At 35.1% G+C, this 16,015-nt stretch overlaps 1 protein-coding gene across 1 annotated transcript in view; it reads right to left on the bottom strand.

Annotated features, from left to right (window-relative positions):
* SYT10 (synaptotagmin 10) overlaps positions 1-16,015 on the bottom strand; it is a 75,217-nt gene that overhangs the window by 40,577 nt on the left and 18,625 nt on the right. The window contains exon 2 of the mRNA XM_061205292.1: positions 12,075-12,432. Within this exon, the coding sequence (XP_061061275.1) occupies positions 12,075-12,432 (358 nt within the window). The remainder of the gene's footprint in view (positions 1-12,074; positions 12,433-16,015) is intronic.

Raw genomic sequence — 16,015 nt, 5'->3', positions numbered from 1 at the left:
TTCAGATGGCTGGTTTCTTTTCATCTGGATATTTTGGTCTTATGAATTTCCCATTTTAGTGATGACAATATTAAAAAACATAAGTCCACATATTCTTACACTGTGTTATTTCTAATACTTAAGATAACTAAATAAATGTGTACTTTTCAAAAGAATATATAGTTATGACAGAAAAAATGAGTACATTTTCCTTTTTTCAACATGGAATGGGCTTCAGAAACTCTTAAGGATTAAAAGACTGTAGAATTTTAGAGTTTGGGGCTAAATGATAGTTCTTAAAATTCAAACTGAATTTCCTATACTCACTGTTACTATTTATCTCTCCAACGTTTCCAGAACATTAGGTATATCAGCTTACTAATGGCTCATAAATGTGACTAGCATTAAGATCTGCTTCTCTTATACTTTCTCCATGATTTCTAGCGTGAGCTATGTCAACTTATTTGTTTCCCCAAGGTCTGGTTCAGGTCTTTTGTTCTTTTCTCTTCTCAGTCACTCCATCAGACTAATAATCAGTTTTGGGGCTATAATTACTACCTTTAATCTGGTGATTCCCTAGATATATCTCAGATAGACAAAATTCTAGTTCCATATCTCTTTGTCTTGAAGGGGGATTTCTAAACAATTGTCCTAATTTTGCCCCAAACTCAAGCAAACTCATTATTTTCTCTATTTTGCTTTCAAACCAGTTCACTCTTCCACAATCTCTGACAATAGCTCTAACATTTTTATCAGTCACTTAATGCTTGGAATCCTGCAGTATGCTTGTTTGAATCACTTTTCCTTTATTTCATGGGATTTGCTTAATTTTCTAAGTCCTGTTGATTTTTTGCTTTGAGACATCTCATATAATTGTCCATTCTGCTCTATTTCCATTGCTATTTGGTCTATATCCTCATCATCTCATACTTTGCTTTCTACAGTAGCCTTCAGCTTGGCTTTCCTTCTTTCATCTCTCTCTTAAATTCAATGTCTCTCCAGCACTTACTTCAAAATCCTTTACGCTTGTTGTTATAACTTTTTCCACTTGATCATAATTGAAAAATTATTTCTATATAAAGAAACAAACTAGGATAACTTTATCTCAGATGAGGGAATAAGCTCCTAATTAAAACTATACTGAATTTAAGACCCAATATTTTAGTTTCAGTATCTAAGTGAGTATATATGTAAAAGTCTTTACTAAGTTACTTAAAGCTTGAAGTGATCTGTTTCCTCAGATTGATCTCCAGATTGATCCCATTTTAATGCATTGAACATGCTATGAAATGTATTTTGATCCTGAATCTATTCCAGATATACAAGATCAGGGGCTTAAATTAGGGTCAGGGAACCATCAGGGAGCATTTAAGAAATAATAAGAATTTAAAAAGAAATACAGGTAGTGTGTGTTGTTGTGAATTATTAAAGAGGTCTAGTATAATCCAGTTAATATATTCAATATTCTTAAGAGATTTAGAATATTTTACTAAACAATCTAATATTTCTGCCAAAATCACTTTCACTTACGCAACAATTTTAAATTATTTTTTTATTTTTGTGAGCAAAAAGCCCCCAAGGAATTAATTCCTTATTTTTTATAAATTGATCCATAATTTCACCTACCTTATGTTTTTCAACATAATAAAATTTAAGCTTCTATCCTCTCCTTAAAAAAATCAATAATTTATTTCTGATGCCACTGAATATAATTGGGCAGCTGTAAAGCCCCTTCTAACAAGAATCAAAAAGTAGTAACATTTTTGTTCTAGTAAGCCAGTGCCCTAATTATGGAGTAAATAGTTCATGTTCTAAGTCACAGTTTAGCTAGTCAGTTAAAAGAAGCTTTAATTATTACAATGTTAAACTATTGCCATGACAACACAGATCCTCTTTATCTTCTTGACTTTTTTTTCTCTTTTGGAATGACAGTGGTAAGTGTCTATTTAGTCTCACACAAACACCAACCAATTAAAGTACAGGCCATTTGACTATTACTGACCCCACTCTTACCCTTCAAACCTAGGAAGGCACCGCATAAGTACTCTTCCAGATGGAGAAGGAAAAACTTTTCCCACCCTGAAACATCTGAGAGTAACTACTAGATATAGTCAATATTATCTGATGCCATAGGAATAAAATGTATTAATACGGTAATTTTCAAAATTTTTTTCACGAACAGATCCTTTCTTTCAAACAAAATCAGAGACCAGAAGTTCAACACGTATGGACAGAGCTGCTTTGGTTAATGTGTGAGTAGAGTCCTGGAATCTCACTGGAAACCGTGCCAATTTTTCCACACTACCAAGGAGAAAGCACTTGAAGAGCATTACATTGAGATGAGATTAAAAATATGCTGGACTGAAATCAGACTATAGTTTGGTCCCAGCCTCCCTATGGAGTAACAGCAACTTTGGGCAAGTCACTTCACTTTTTTGATGTTTACTTTCCTCATCCATAAAACCGTCCTTTCATAGTTGTGAAGGTCAAATGAGATATTACAGATAACTTTGAAACTTACTATTTTTCATACTGCTAATAATTATCATTAGAGTTTAGGACACATGGAGCTGAAGGGCAAATGCCATAATGAACTCTCTGGTTCTGACAATCTCAAATCTAGGTTTCCTGTTTGGGGATACGGAGTTGGCACAAAGTCATTCTTGTGTGAGCACGTCCTGGACTACCACCCTGGACAACAGATTCCCTCTGACTCTCACTTCTCAGCCGCAGCAGTTCTTTTTTCCTTAAGTGGGAAACCTATATCCTCCTACTCTTACTTGCAGTGTCTTTACTATTAAATTTATCTTAGGTACTGCTTGAGAAATAAGAGGTGAAAAGCAAAAATATATTTAGCAGCGTTTTATTTGTTTATTCAATATATTTACAAGGAGTTCATCTCTCTTTGTTTTAATATTGATATTTATATAGGAAACTATCACCATATATTAAAAGTTGTAACCCTGTTTTATAGCTAAGGAGGCTCAAATAATAAGACTAAATTAATTTTCTGGTAAACAAAGTTTTCATCTTTATTTGTTTCCTATTTTTTCCATTCAATTTGAAAGAATGACAAGAGTGACTCATTCAGCACAAAAATATCTGAGCATATACCATGCAGGGCACTATATATATGAAGGCAGACTAAGTTGTATAATATACCACAAGGAATTTTTGAAATTAATTCATTGTCTGATGTCAGCACAATCCTCTATATCTGTAATCTCTTCTTTAACTGTTCTTCTCACGTTATTGCTCAGTAGAAGCCTGATTCTTCTCCAAGGACACTGTTTGCTCTGTGCCCCTCTCATGTGGTGGTTGACATTTTTGCGAGAATCCTTGTTCCACTGGTCCTAGAAGTGAAGGAGTTGTCCATTCCTCTTGTCCTTCATTACCACATTCACATCATTCTCCCTGAATACACCACTCCAGGCTCTAAAGCTCAAGTCAACAGATCATATCCTCATTACCAATTATTGTTAGTAATTTACTAATACTCAAATCACTCCCTTTAAAGTGATTTTAATAACTTGGTTCACTAACTCTCTTTGACAATGTTTTTGCTTTGATTCCTAGCAGTGAACAAGTTTCTTCCAACTACTTGGTCTCTAGGTTCTTTTAATTCCTCTCCTCCAATGATGTTCTCTATTTACCTCAGTTACTACCATGTGCATAGCCAGATTTTGTCATTATTATTAGCTGCAAACTCTCCACAACCCCAATTTCACGCATGCTTCTCTCTGAGCAACACCTCTTTCCAGCTCACACCTTCTTATACTCCAACTCAAATAACTTTTCCAACTCACAAGAACCTCCAATACATTGATTCTATCACTATTTCATAATCCTTAGTTCCTTGATATCACTTTTCCCTCTTTATCCGGTTTCAATTCCATTGTTAATCAATAGAGCCACTCTCACACATACATTCCCAATTCTCTTGTTGCTCTCTACCTTCTTAGTTGCAGGGCAAAACCACAGTCCTGGTTGAATTCAACTTTCCATCATTTCTACACCTGTACATGTGCAAGTGAATACAACTAGAGAAAAACATAAAAGAACTCTCAATGTTCCATTTTAAATTCATGACCACATTCCTCATTAAACCCTAACACTGAACAGCAAACCGTTCTCCCCCTCAATCTCCTAGATTCACAAGACTGTTTCACACCTTCTCACCTTTCTTCAAACCTCTAACACCTTCCTCATTCCCAATCTCAATTAATGACCTTACTTCCTATTTCACTAATGAAGTTGAAGCAAAGAGCAGAAACCTTCTACCTCATCAACCCTGTTATCAACATCTGTATCCATATTTTTTACCTTTCTGATATGATTAATTACCCATGCTATTATCTAAAGCCAATCCCGTCACTTGTATATTAAATCCCATTTTCTCTCATGTCACCTTCAAGACTGCTCCTCTTTGCTTCCTGCATTATTAATTCTGCCTCTTTGCTGGATTATTACCATCAGCACAAGAGAATACTGTTATTTCTGCTATTTTAAAGGAACCTTCCATTCACTCTACTTCCTCTCTCTATACTGCTGTTTCTCTAACACATTTGCAGCAAAACTCCTTGAAAGAGTTGAGGATAGTACATCCACTGTCCAATTTATCTTCTCCCATTCTATATAAACTCACTCTAACTAGTTTTTCACATACCAATTCTGACATAATAGCTCTTGAAAATGTCAATTATGTCTCCCCGACATTGCTAAACTCAGCGGTCAATCCATGGTCCTCACTCCACTTGACCTTACAATAGTTACCTGACAGTTAATCACTCCTGATTTTTACATACTCTCTTCACTTGGCTTTCAGGTTATACCCTCCTGGTTTTCCTTCTACTTTACTAGTCTTGACTTCTCAGTCTACAATGCTGTTCCTGATGTCTTAATATTGGAGTACTTCTGGGATTCATCTCTGGTTTTCTCTTTCTTATCTACACTCACCTCTCTGATGATATTATCTCCTGGCTTTGAACACCATCTCTATGTGGACTCCAAGTTTACATATGTTTCACAGATTCTCTCCAGAATTCCAGAGTTATTATCTGGTTGCCTACTCAATTTTTCCACTCAGATTTCTAACAACATCCTTAAACACAACAGTTCCATATCTCCTGTTTTTGGCTCTCAAACTCACTCCATTCACAGCCTCATGTTTATCAATTTTATCTTTCCAGATGCTCAGGCCAAAACATGCAGTCATTCTTGACTCCTCTTTTCTTACTCATATGCCCAAGCTAATGTGTCATAGTCTGTTTGTTCTATCTTCAAAGTATATCCTGAATCCAGCCGGGATATAGATATATATATCCATCATTAACTACCATCTCCTTGGTCTGAACCACCATCATTTCTGGCCTGGATTACAGCCTCCATAGTGGTCTTTCTGCTTCTATCCTTTTGCCTCCTTCAATGTTTATACTCAAAACAACAGAGTAATCCTTTCAAAACAAGTTAGATCATGGCACTCCTCTGATTAAAAACTCTCTGGTGGCTTCCCATGTTACTCAGAGTAAAAGCCAAAAGTGGCTTGGGTCCTACTACCTCTGATTTTTCTCCTAGCATTCTCCACCTGGCTCTCTCTGCTACACCTACACTGGCTTCCTTGCTGTGGTTGGGACACAAAAGGTAGATTCCACCTTCAGGAGGTCTGCAGTAGTTGCCTCCTCCACAAGGAAAGTTCTCCCCAAACACCCGCATGGACCACCCTTCCATCTCCTCATTCAGACCCACCAACCCCTTTATTTTACACTATTATTTTCTACAGAATTTATTATCTTCTAAAACATCATGTAACTGACTTAGTTATGTTGTTTGGTTCCTCTCCACAAGAATGCAGGTAGGGAATTTTGAGTTTTGTTCCCTAATGTGTATCAAATGTCTAGAAAAATGCCTGGCACATAACAAGTGTTCTATAAATACTGTTGAATAAATAAGTTAAAAATTTTCCCTGAAGAATTTAGCCATATGACTAACAATCCAATTATAATAAAAGCTGTTTGGAGAAAAAACTGGTTTTCTTCTCAATTATGCAATGTAATGCTTAAAATTAATTTAAGTAACATCTTTATTCTGTTCAAAGAATTTACAGGAAACTTGTTTTTAATAGTAATTAAGGAAATGAATGTTCTTATTCTGTAAATACTTGTCCCTTGGCCTTTCACCATGTTAAAAAAAAAGTTTACAAATCATAACAAGAGATGATAAGCAATTGCTTTTGATCCAGCATATATTTAAAGGAATAGAGTATGAAGTAATTAGGTTGGTAGTTTTTGATCTACAAATAAAGTTCTGAGAACATAATATTTTATATTAAAGAAAAGAAGTAATATAAAATGAAGCCTAAATTAAAAAAAAAAAAACTCACAATAACTACTTGTCAGAATAATAAACCCAAGAATATTCTGTTTGGTATTGCTAGGTCCCTATAAGGTCTTTTGACCTTAATTATGTATTCTAGCTCTAAATTTCTATGCTCAATTTGTCATTTAGGCCTTCCCTTACTTGGAAGTATGTTGCTGGCTATCATGAGCCTCTCTCCTAGAGAGGTCAGCTAGGATTTGAAGAAAAATGTTGTAATCCCCCAACTGAGTTCACCTACCACCCTGGGTCCCTCCTTCTGTTCCTCCACATCTCCTTGAGCATACTGCAAAGAGTGTATTGAAATCACCTGTTTCAGATGTGCCTTCCATTCCCCAACCCTTCTACTAGTAGTCTTTATAATAGCAGAACTAAATATTATTAATCTTTTCATGAATTTCATAATAAACACATGCTGGGATTCAAGAAATGTCTGTTGGAGTTTGTATGAAATAATTTACTACAAGATTCTTGTGACTAATAAAAGTCAACTTCCCAAGAATTATTTGTACTATGAAGAAGAAGGGCCTAATCAATTTATAATTAGTGCTTGTAAAGAGGAGATAATATTTATCAGTGCCAGAAAACAAACTCTCCAAGTTTGAATACATTTTATAAGGTTTTATTTCTGACCTTGGTTCAAAGAGCCACCCCATTTCAGAAGTTAGCTTATATACCAAATACATATGTTTCATAGCGGAGATTATTTAACCACCTCAAGCACCGGCACAGCATGTTTTATGAACTTTTATTTCAAGGAGATAGATCTCAGGTTCTCTATTGTTCTGGCCAAGCACTGCTTCTTGGTATCCTAGCTGGTTAAATACCATTTAAATTCTTCCTTTGTGTAACATCTTGTCTTCCACTCCTTACAGTATCTTGGAATGAAAATTGTAATTTTTGCTATCTTTTGAGAAGGATTTAACTTTTTAAAAAATCTCTTAAAGAAAACTATGCACTCCAGTATTACATATTTTTACGTAATTCTTCGTTTCTCTTTTAACAATCTACATTGAGTGTTCTTTCTGACTTTATGTGTGATATTAAGAATTACTTTTCTAAGCAACCATAGCTAATTGTAAATCCATCAGCACATATGAGTCAATGATTTCTTTCCATGTCATGCTTTTGTTCGTGTTCAAATGGATCTGTCACTAAGTTTCCTAATTATTTTCAGTAGGTACTTAGAATCCTCTCTAACAGTGGCTAACCTACATAATTTCTCATCCTCAACAAAATTATTTTGCCACTTACAATTCACCTCATTTCACACTATTAATGAATGCACAGAAAATTGGTCCTCATACTCATCCTTGGGAGTATACCATCATTAACCTTCTCCTAATATTAGCACTGTTTATCTCACCATCTGATGCTGTCTTTAAAGGAGCAAAGCAAAGTGGAGAGATAATCAGTCAATCCAAATCATTCACTTGATGCTTATTATGCACCTACCCAGTGAGGAAATTAGGAGCACATTAAAGTAAGTTATACAGACTTGTTCTTTGAGAACTTGACATCTCAGATCTGGCAAACAGCTAGAGCTCAACATTAAGACAATAAATAATTGCTAGACTGTAGCTATGGCTTTAAAGGATAATAGCTTATAATTGGACAGAAAAAGATGCATTTTCCTTAAAGATCTTATAGTGGATAAAAAAGAGTTTATCATTCTAGACAAGGGAAGTAGCATAAACAAAAGCACAGAGGCAGAGAGTTGAGGTCTACAGGAGGATGATAAAAAGACCAAGCACTCTTCTAACTGGCAACCATGAAAGATCCATTTGGATAGATAAAACAAAGTCGTCAAATTCATTTACTGATTTTTTAAATTCAACAAATATACCCTGAGTTCCTACAGTGCTTTGTCTAGGTATCAAGATCAGTACAGAAATAAAATTGGCAGGTTTTCTGCCTAAGAAGGCAGTGTAGAGCTATATGTGTGGGGCAGTATGGACTCAAAATGTTATAAGATTTTTATCATGCCTGAACTACTATATTACTTTCAAAATAGATGCCTTTTTCTACAGTCTATCCTACAAACTGTTGTCAAATTAATTTTCCTAAAACACAGCTCTTTATCCAAGGGACCCTTTTGCTGCAAATATTTTTGACAGGGCAGACCTTGAACAATTTTGGCCATGATTTCAAGGCCTTCTCAGACTTTAATTCCAGCTGACTTTATCTTCCATTATTCCTCCACTGACCTCTATTTTCTGATCAAGGTAACTTACCTGCTGTTTTCATAATAAGATTTCCCATTCTGTGTCCTTTCACATAAAATGTTTCCATCTGGAATGCATACCCTCTTCCAATTGTCTTTATGTGAATTCCTAGTTTCCTTTGGCCTCAGTTTAATGGGACTTCTCCATGCCTCAGCTAAAAATGATTTTTCTAATTATCTTAATTCCACATTCTCCACCACACAGTTTGCACTTGTAGTTCCTTATATTGAAGTTGGTATCTTATCTCTCTGCATTATGTTGTGGATTTTTTTCCAGTTCACTAGAGTTTGCAGAGTGGACAGAGTATGTAGAATACACTGACTATACCTAAAAGTTATATCTGCTGACTGTATCTACTGAGTAAGGCTATTGGATGAATCAACAGTCAATCAAGACAGATGTGAGAATAATGTTAATAATAAGAAATACACAGATGTCTGTTGGGTTGTTTGGCTGCCAGCAGGCTGATGGGGCCAAATGTCCGGGTATTTGAAAAGGAAGATGAGAACTTGGGAAATGTGGCAGTTTCCGGCAATGCTGTTAACTAATCAAGATGTCGCTTAAGAATAGTGACAAATAAAACTTGAGAGGATATGTCATCTATTGTCTGAGCCAAATAAAAGGGAGTCCCAACACCAGACTAGAGCTGGGATATCTTAATAAGATGAGGAAACCAAGCATTAAAGTTAAATTTACTGTGTGTGCGTGTGTGAGTGGTGGTGGGGGGGCGGGAGGGGTTCTGATTTGCTAGACCTCAATGAAAAGTTAGCATTTGAGCAGAATAATCTGATTTATAATGATGTGCCCTGGATCTCTCTGTCTGCATAATAAACTCAGCAATTTCCCCTTCCTCTCTATATAAAGGTAATTTTTAGTATGATGAAGTAATTATATAGATGAGGGGTTTTGAGAACTAGGAATAATCAAGTTTTCTGCAAGGAATTCACCCCAAGGCCAAACAGATTAAAATCATGACTCTTGTTATTCATGATAACCACATATAATTCCACATTTCTAACTGAGCAGAATGAGCAGGAAGAGGCCCTCATTCTCCAACCTCCAAACTACCTGTCCTCAGAAGACTTTAACCATCTTTGGTTGCAAAAAACCATATTCCCTTGGCTTTAACTCTTAAAACATGTTCCATCAATCCGGATAAATCTGAATTCTAACTTTCACCAGCTGCATGGCTTTAGGCAATTTTAAAAATCTCTCTGGGCTTCAGTTAACTCACAAGTAATGAGGATAATTAATAATACTTACTTCATACAGGCTGGCAGAGGATTAGCAGGAAGGATGCCTGGCATAGTGACTAAATTGCAGGCACTCAAAAACAATACTTTTTTTCTTCCTTCTTCAGCCACTCATAAACAAGGCAATTCAAAGAGGTCAATGAAATTATTTCAAAGTTCTAGCAGAACTATGAATTTGTATTCCACTTTTTCTCTTAAGAAAATATGAGATGTACATGTACAATCCAATTTTTATGTTTTTTAAGATTGAGAGAAAAAGTTTTTTTTTCTGATTTCTTCTATTTCATGTAATAACTGAGAAATCCAGGGCTAAAATGACCTGTTGTCATTCCCTATTGCATTTTATTTCTAGAAAAACCAATTCTGCATCCAAAACCAAGTCTTCACATATGTGTTCTCAGTATGTGTTCTTTCATTCTCCCCTAGCTAGGGATAATCAGATAAGCTCTATGTTTACATTCAGCAGATAATATTTTGGAGATAGTACTTCATTTTTCTAAGGTTTCCAAAAAAAAAATCTGCACAAAGAAAGGCAAGCTATTTTCATAGCTTACCTCAATTTGTCTTCATTAATTGAGTGTCCTTATGTAGGGTGCACTTATCAACTAAAAGAGCTGAATAATTCTGAATACTAAGTTGATATATTGTCATAGCCATTATCAATATTTTTAAAAAATGTTTTGTAGGTTAACTGAACATTTTTACCCTGAAATTTCTGGGTATGTTAAGGCTTTATTAAATATCATAGTTGGCCACAGTTTGCAGATGTGATAGTAATGACAATCAAGTAACCAACCACATGAGATAATTTTGAAGCAGTTTTTCCTATAAATATAAAGAAGTGGCACATGGGATAATTATTTTATAGTTAAATATCCATAAATAAATTTAAATGAATGTATACTGGATTATAAAAATGAACCCAAATGCAATGCTCAGGAAAACTTGTCAACATAACAACTAAATATGAGGCATACCTTGGTTATAAAATTTAAATAGCTCAGAGAAGTATAACACCTCCATCCATCCTCCTTACCCCAAAGTTTCTCATCCCCGAAGTAACAATTATTCTTACTCATCCCTCAGGGGATTTATTTCAGAAAGAAAACAATTTATTTATAGATACAATCCTTTTTTATTTTATAAAAGATATATTGAATATTCTTTCAATCCTAGTAGCAAGCATGACCCATGCAGTTTTCCAACTTGATAGATTTCCAAACCCACAAAAACTATGTCATGTCAGAAAGCATGGATGCATCTTTGATTTAGAGAAGTAGGAAGGTAAGATTAGGAAGTCAATCAATTAGCAGAAAACAGCACTCACCCCCATTGATATTGATTTTTACCCTGTCCTAGGGTAAAACTAGTTGCTACTTCTGGGAATCAGAGAAACACTGCTACTAACATGTTTTTCGTGTTAAAGATTGAAGACCACACTTAGTAGAAAAAATGGTTTTTCACAAGAATCTTTTTCCCTTTACAGTTAACACAATTCAATACACACCACATCAAATTATTTTCCTTCAAGCAAATTTCTGCTGATTTTTCCAGGCTGAGTTAAAATGTACTTACTTAAAATTTATCTCCTTAAGGAGGTCTCCCTCTTCCTTCCTTTCATGTACACTCCTTGCTATGCTCATGATATTCACCAAAGCTCTTGTGGAACTTACCATACTCTAACCAGTATAAGAGTTTGGTCTATGTGAGTTCAAATAAGCAATGAAATTTTCCAGCAGTTTATGGGGTAGGTGCTAAACAACTGTAGACTAAACATTAGTCTCTGTTACTCAGTTTTGACTGTGAACTTGTGAATGATTTCATGAAACGCATTGCAGATGGCTGTTTTCTTGATATTTATTGGTTGTTTTAAACTAAATTGAAAGACTGCAAATAGCAATGATCAAACAATTATATTTCAAAGGAAAAAGTCAATAAATAATAATCTCTAATTAGATGATTTTAATGAGACCTCAAATTCCACTAAGCCCCTTTCATGGTACTGCTCTCTGTTTGGCTTCTTTGTCCTTAATTTCTCTCTCTTCATCCTTATTTATTCTGTCCTGCCAATTCCCTCCTTATTCTATTATCTGTTTCCTGTGTCTTTCTCATTTCTCCTGTTTGTCTTTTCTTTTCTCCTTTCCCACCTCAGTTTTTCTCTCTTAGAAAATCACATACAACACACACACACACACACACACACACACACCCCACAAATAGTTTTATATATTTGATCTTTCCTTACCGGGATGAAGATGTAGGCTCAGTAGTTTGTCTTTGCACACGTGCATGTTTAATTAAATGTTCTGTTAAAGCAGTTTGGACTTCTGCTGGGATATCAGGGGAAGTGTGGCTGATTTTTATTGCAGGCTCAATAGCTTTCAGTGCTGGTTCTCCATTTTCTTTAACCTCTTTTTTCTCTTCAGTCTCAAAAACTTCAGTGGGAGCACTTGACATGCTCTGTGGAAGGGTACTGACATTGGAAGTCACGGGTTTGCTCTTCCAGCAAGGCCAGCACAACTTCCAGAAGACAAAAAGTGAAACAACCAACAAGGCCAGGCCACAAAAGCTGACAACAACTGCTAACAGGCTGACTGAAATATCTGGAAAAAATTACAATGTAAAGAAATATTAAGTCATTGATAGTGTATGTAATAGGGCAGCAACAGTGGGATAATTTGATATTATGGTTATTATTAATAGTTTACTGATTTAGAGTTTCAAAAATTTACTTTTAAGTATCTTTGTAGGGAGGAAATATTAATAATTATGTTTGGAAATTCTCAAAGGAGACAAAAATTTCTTTCCCAGGAAGTTTCCAATTGTATACAAGAAAAGCATGATATGTACATATCATTTCCAAGTATAGTACAAAGGTTCCAAGAGTTTGCAAAATGAAGGTTAGCTACATGCAACCTGCCTTGAAGTCATGAAGCTTAAGATGCTCTGAAACTGTATACAACTAGAAAGGCTTCTGTTTGCTTCATCTTTGATCTAAAGATGCAACCTTCTTACTCTCTAATCAGGTAATGTTAAATATTTGTATAAACTGCTTTCTATGGTGTAAATGAGAATAACACATTACTAATAGAGAATGGGTACACAATTATTTGTATTTTCAAACTCCATAGGTCCTTTCTAATAAGCTTTCATGCTCCTAATTTCTAAAGTCCAAAATTGGTTGATGATTTCTTATCTAAGTATCTTTAAAATATTCTTATTTAAAAATAATTACAGGGACTTCCCTGGTGGTACAGTGGTTAAGAATCTGCCTGGCAATACAGGGGACACGGGTTCAAGCCCTGGTCTGGGAAGATCCCACACGCCACGGAGCAACTAAGCTTGTGCGCTATAACTACTGAGACTGTGCTCTAGAGCGCATGAGCCACAACTACTGAGCCTGAGTGCCACAATTACTGAAGCTCTTGCTACTAGAGCCCGTGCTCTGCAAGAAAAGAAGCCACCGCAATGAGAAGCCCACACACTGCAATGAAGAGTAGCCCCCTCTTGCTGCAACTAGAGAAAGCCCACGTGCAGCAATGAAGACCCCAATACAGCCAAAAATAAATAAATAAATAAATCTTAAAAAATAAAAATAATTACAAAATTAATATATGCTCATTATGTAAAATAATTAAAAGTGATATACTAAAAAAAGTTAATGATTGTATAAATAAACAAATGGCAAAGAAGAAACAAATCTCTCATGCAAAAGCACGCCAAACAATTTATGTGGATATTCTGCCCTCAAGGAAGTGGAGCATAGCTCTCCACTCCTTAACTGTGGGATGCACAAAGTGACTTTCTCCTAAAGAGTACTTGTATGGAAAGGGGCAAAAACGATGTAACTTTACACAGAAGAAATCTGAAAAATACTAACTTCATCCAGGTGATCAAAGGGAACACCAACAGTGACAAATCATGTAAATACCCTTGATAGGATGCGATGAATATGACACTTTATCTTTGTGGTCTTCCTCCCCAAACCAACAACCTGAATCTAATCATGAGAAAAATAGAAGACAAATTCCAGTAGAGGGACATTCTACAAAAAACTGCCAATGTTGTCCAAAAAAAGGAAGTCTGAGAAACTGTCATAACCCAGAGACTAAGGAGACATTACAACTAAATGCAATGTGGTATCCTAGATGGAATCCTGGAGTTAAAAAAAAAAAAAAGGACATTAGGTAAAAACTAAGGAAATCTGAATAAAGTATGGACTTTAGTTAACAGTGTGTCAATACTAGTTCATCAACTGTAACAAATGTACCATATTGATGTAAAATGTTAATAATAGGAGAAACTGGGTGTGGGGAATATGGGAACTCTGTAGTATTTTCCCAAATTTTTCTGCACATCTACAACTGCTTTAAAAAGTAAAATCCATTTAAAAATGTTAAGAATATCCCCCTACCCACTTCCATTTTCACCTTCCTAAAATAACCAATGTTAGCAACCTGGTGTTACAGCACTCTTAAAGTTTGGAAGACCAAATAGATTTCCCATGAGGGAAAATTTTTCTAGATTTAGATAACCTTATACTTTTCTTTTACAACTTTGTTTAGCATCAGTGTCAAATATGAAACCAATTTCTTTTGTTTCTTTGTTTTAAATAAAGATGTTAGGAATATGTTATAGGCTTAACTGTATCTGTCCCTCCATCCCCTTCAAATTCATAAGTTAAAGTCCTAAACCCCAGTACCTCAGAATGTGTATTTGGAGATAGAGACTTTTAAATTAGTAATTAAGGCAAAATGAGGTCATATGGATGAGCCCTAACCCAATATAACTGGTGTCCTTATAAGAAGAGCAGATAAAGACAAAGACAGTCACAGAAGGAAGACCATGTGAAGACCCAGGGAGAAGGCAGCCATCGACAAGCCAAAGAGAAGAGGACTCAGAAGAAATCAACCCTCCTGACACCTTTATCTCAGACTTCTAGCTTCCAAAACTCTGAGGAATAAGGTTCTGTTGTTTAAGCCACCCAGTCTGTAGTACTTGATTATGGCAGCCCTAGCAAACTAAAGAATAAATCCAATTTCCTTTAACCACCATTGTAAATCCAGGAGGTCCCACCTCTCCTCCAAAGCAACCAATAACCCCAGTTTGGTGTGTCTGTCCAGCCCAAGCACTAATAAACAAAAATATCTCTTAAGTAACTATAAAATATAGAACTATTTAATACAATTTTTAATATAAATGGCTACTGCATATTCCTTTATTCAATTTGCTTTTTTTTTTTTATTCAACAATACTTGAGGTCTAACTTCATGTCACAGCATTCCATAATACTTCATCATGATGGATATTTGGATTATGCCCACTGTTTGCTATTACAACATAGCTACAATGAGCATCCTTGTACTCTTGTCCCTGTGCATATTTGTGAATATTTATCTAAAGTAAATATCTAGAAATAGAACCACAGGGTCACATGTTATGCACATATTTAGCTTTACTAGATATTTCCAGAAAGAACCCCAGACTGACTAACAAAAAACATCATACAAGTTTACCAGTTCCTACAATTTCAGAGAAATATTGTTGTATTTTAATTTTCACTGACTTGATGGGGAAATGATAGGTTGTTTATTTCTCTGATTAGTGAGATAAAATGGTTCTGGTTAAACTCTCAATTTGTAGCTGATGGAAATCCATTAAGAAATTGAAATAATTCCAAGTTTTTATTGCTACTTAATTATAAGAAGAAAAATTAATTTTGACATGCTATGATACATAGACACTAATATTTTCCTTTATTTTTCAATTGCTAGCTAAAGCTACATTGAATATATTTTCCATTTATATTCCATTGGTGAGGAATGTGTGATCATATTTCATATTTTGTAGTTTATTTTTACATTTTAAAATTATTCATTAGCACCATACCTTGAGGGAAAGAGAAAAATTATAAAATGAATGTGCTTCCTGATTATTAACTACAGTTTTAAAATGGAGGAAGCCAATGATGGCTTCATAATCTTCATGTATTTTCAGCTCCACTTACATTATATTTTTCTGGATATTTTAACTCAATTAACTTCTTCAGTGGCTAACTTCTACTGAGTTGGAGCCAAAGCCAAGATATAAGGAAACTGCAGGACAATGTGGGATAGAGGAAAGGATGGAAATAGTTTTCAGTCTATAACTGAAAATGCACCCTGTTTTTAGGTTCTTGACCCAATT

Source organism: Eubalaena glacialis, chromosome 11 (assembly GCF_028564815.1).
Source record: "Eubalaena glacialis isolate mEubGla1 chromosome 11, mEubGla1.1.hap2.+ XY, whole genome shotgun sequence".
In the NCBI taxonomy this organism is placed as follows: Eukaryota; Metazoa; Chordata; class Mammalia; order Artiodactyla; family Balaenidae; genus Eubalaena; species Eubalaena glacialis.
Note: the sequence above shows the minus strand (reverse complement) of the source record. Positions and strands in the feature narration are given on the sequence as shown.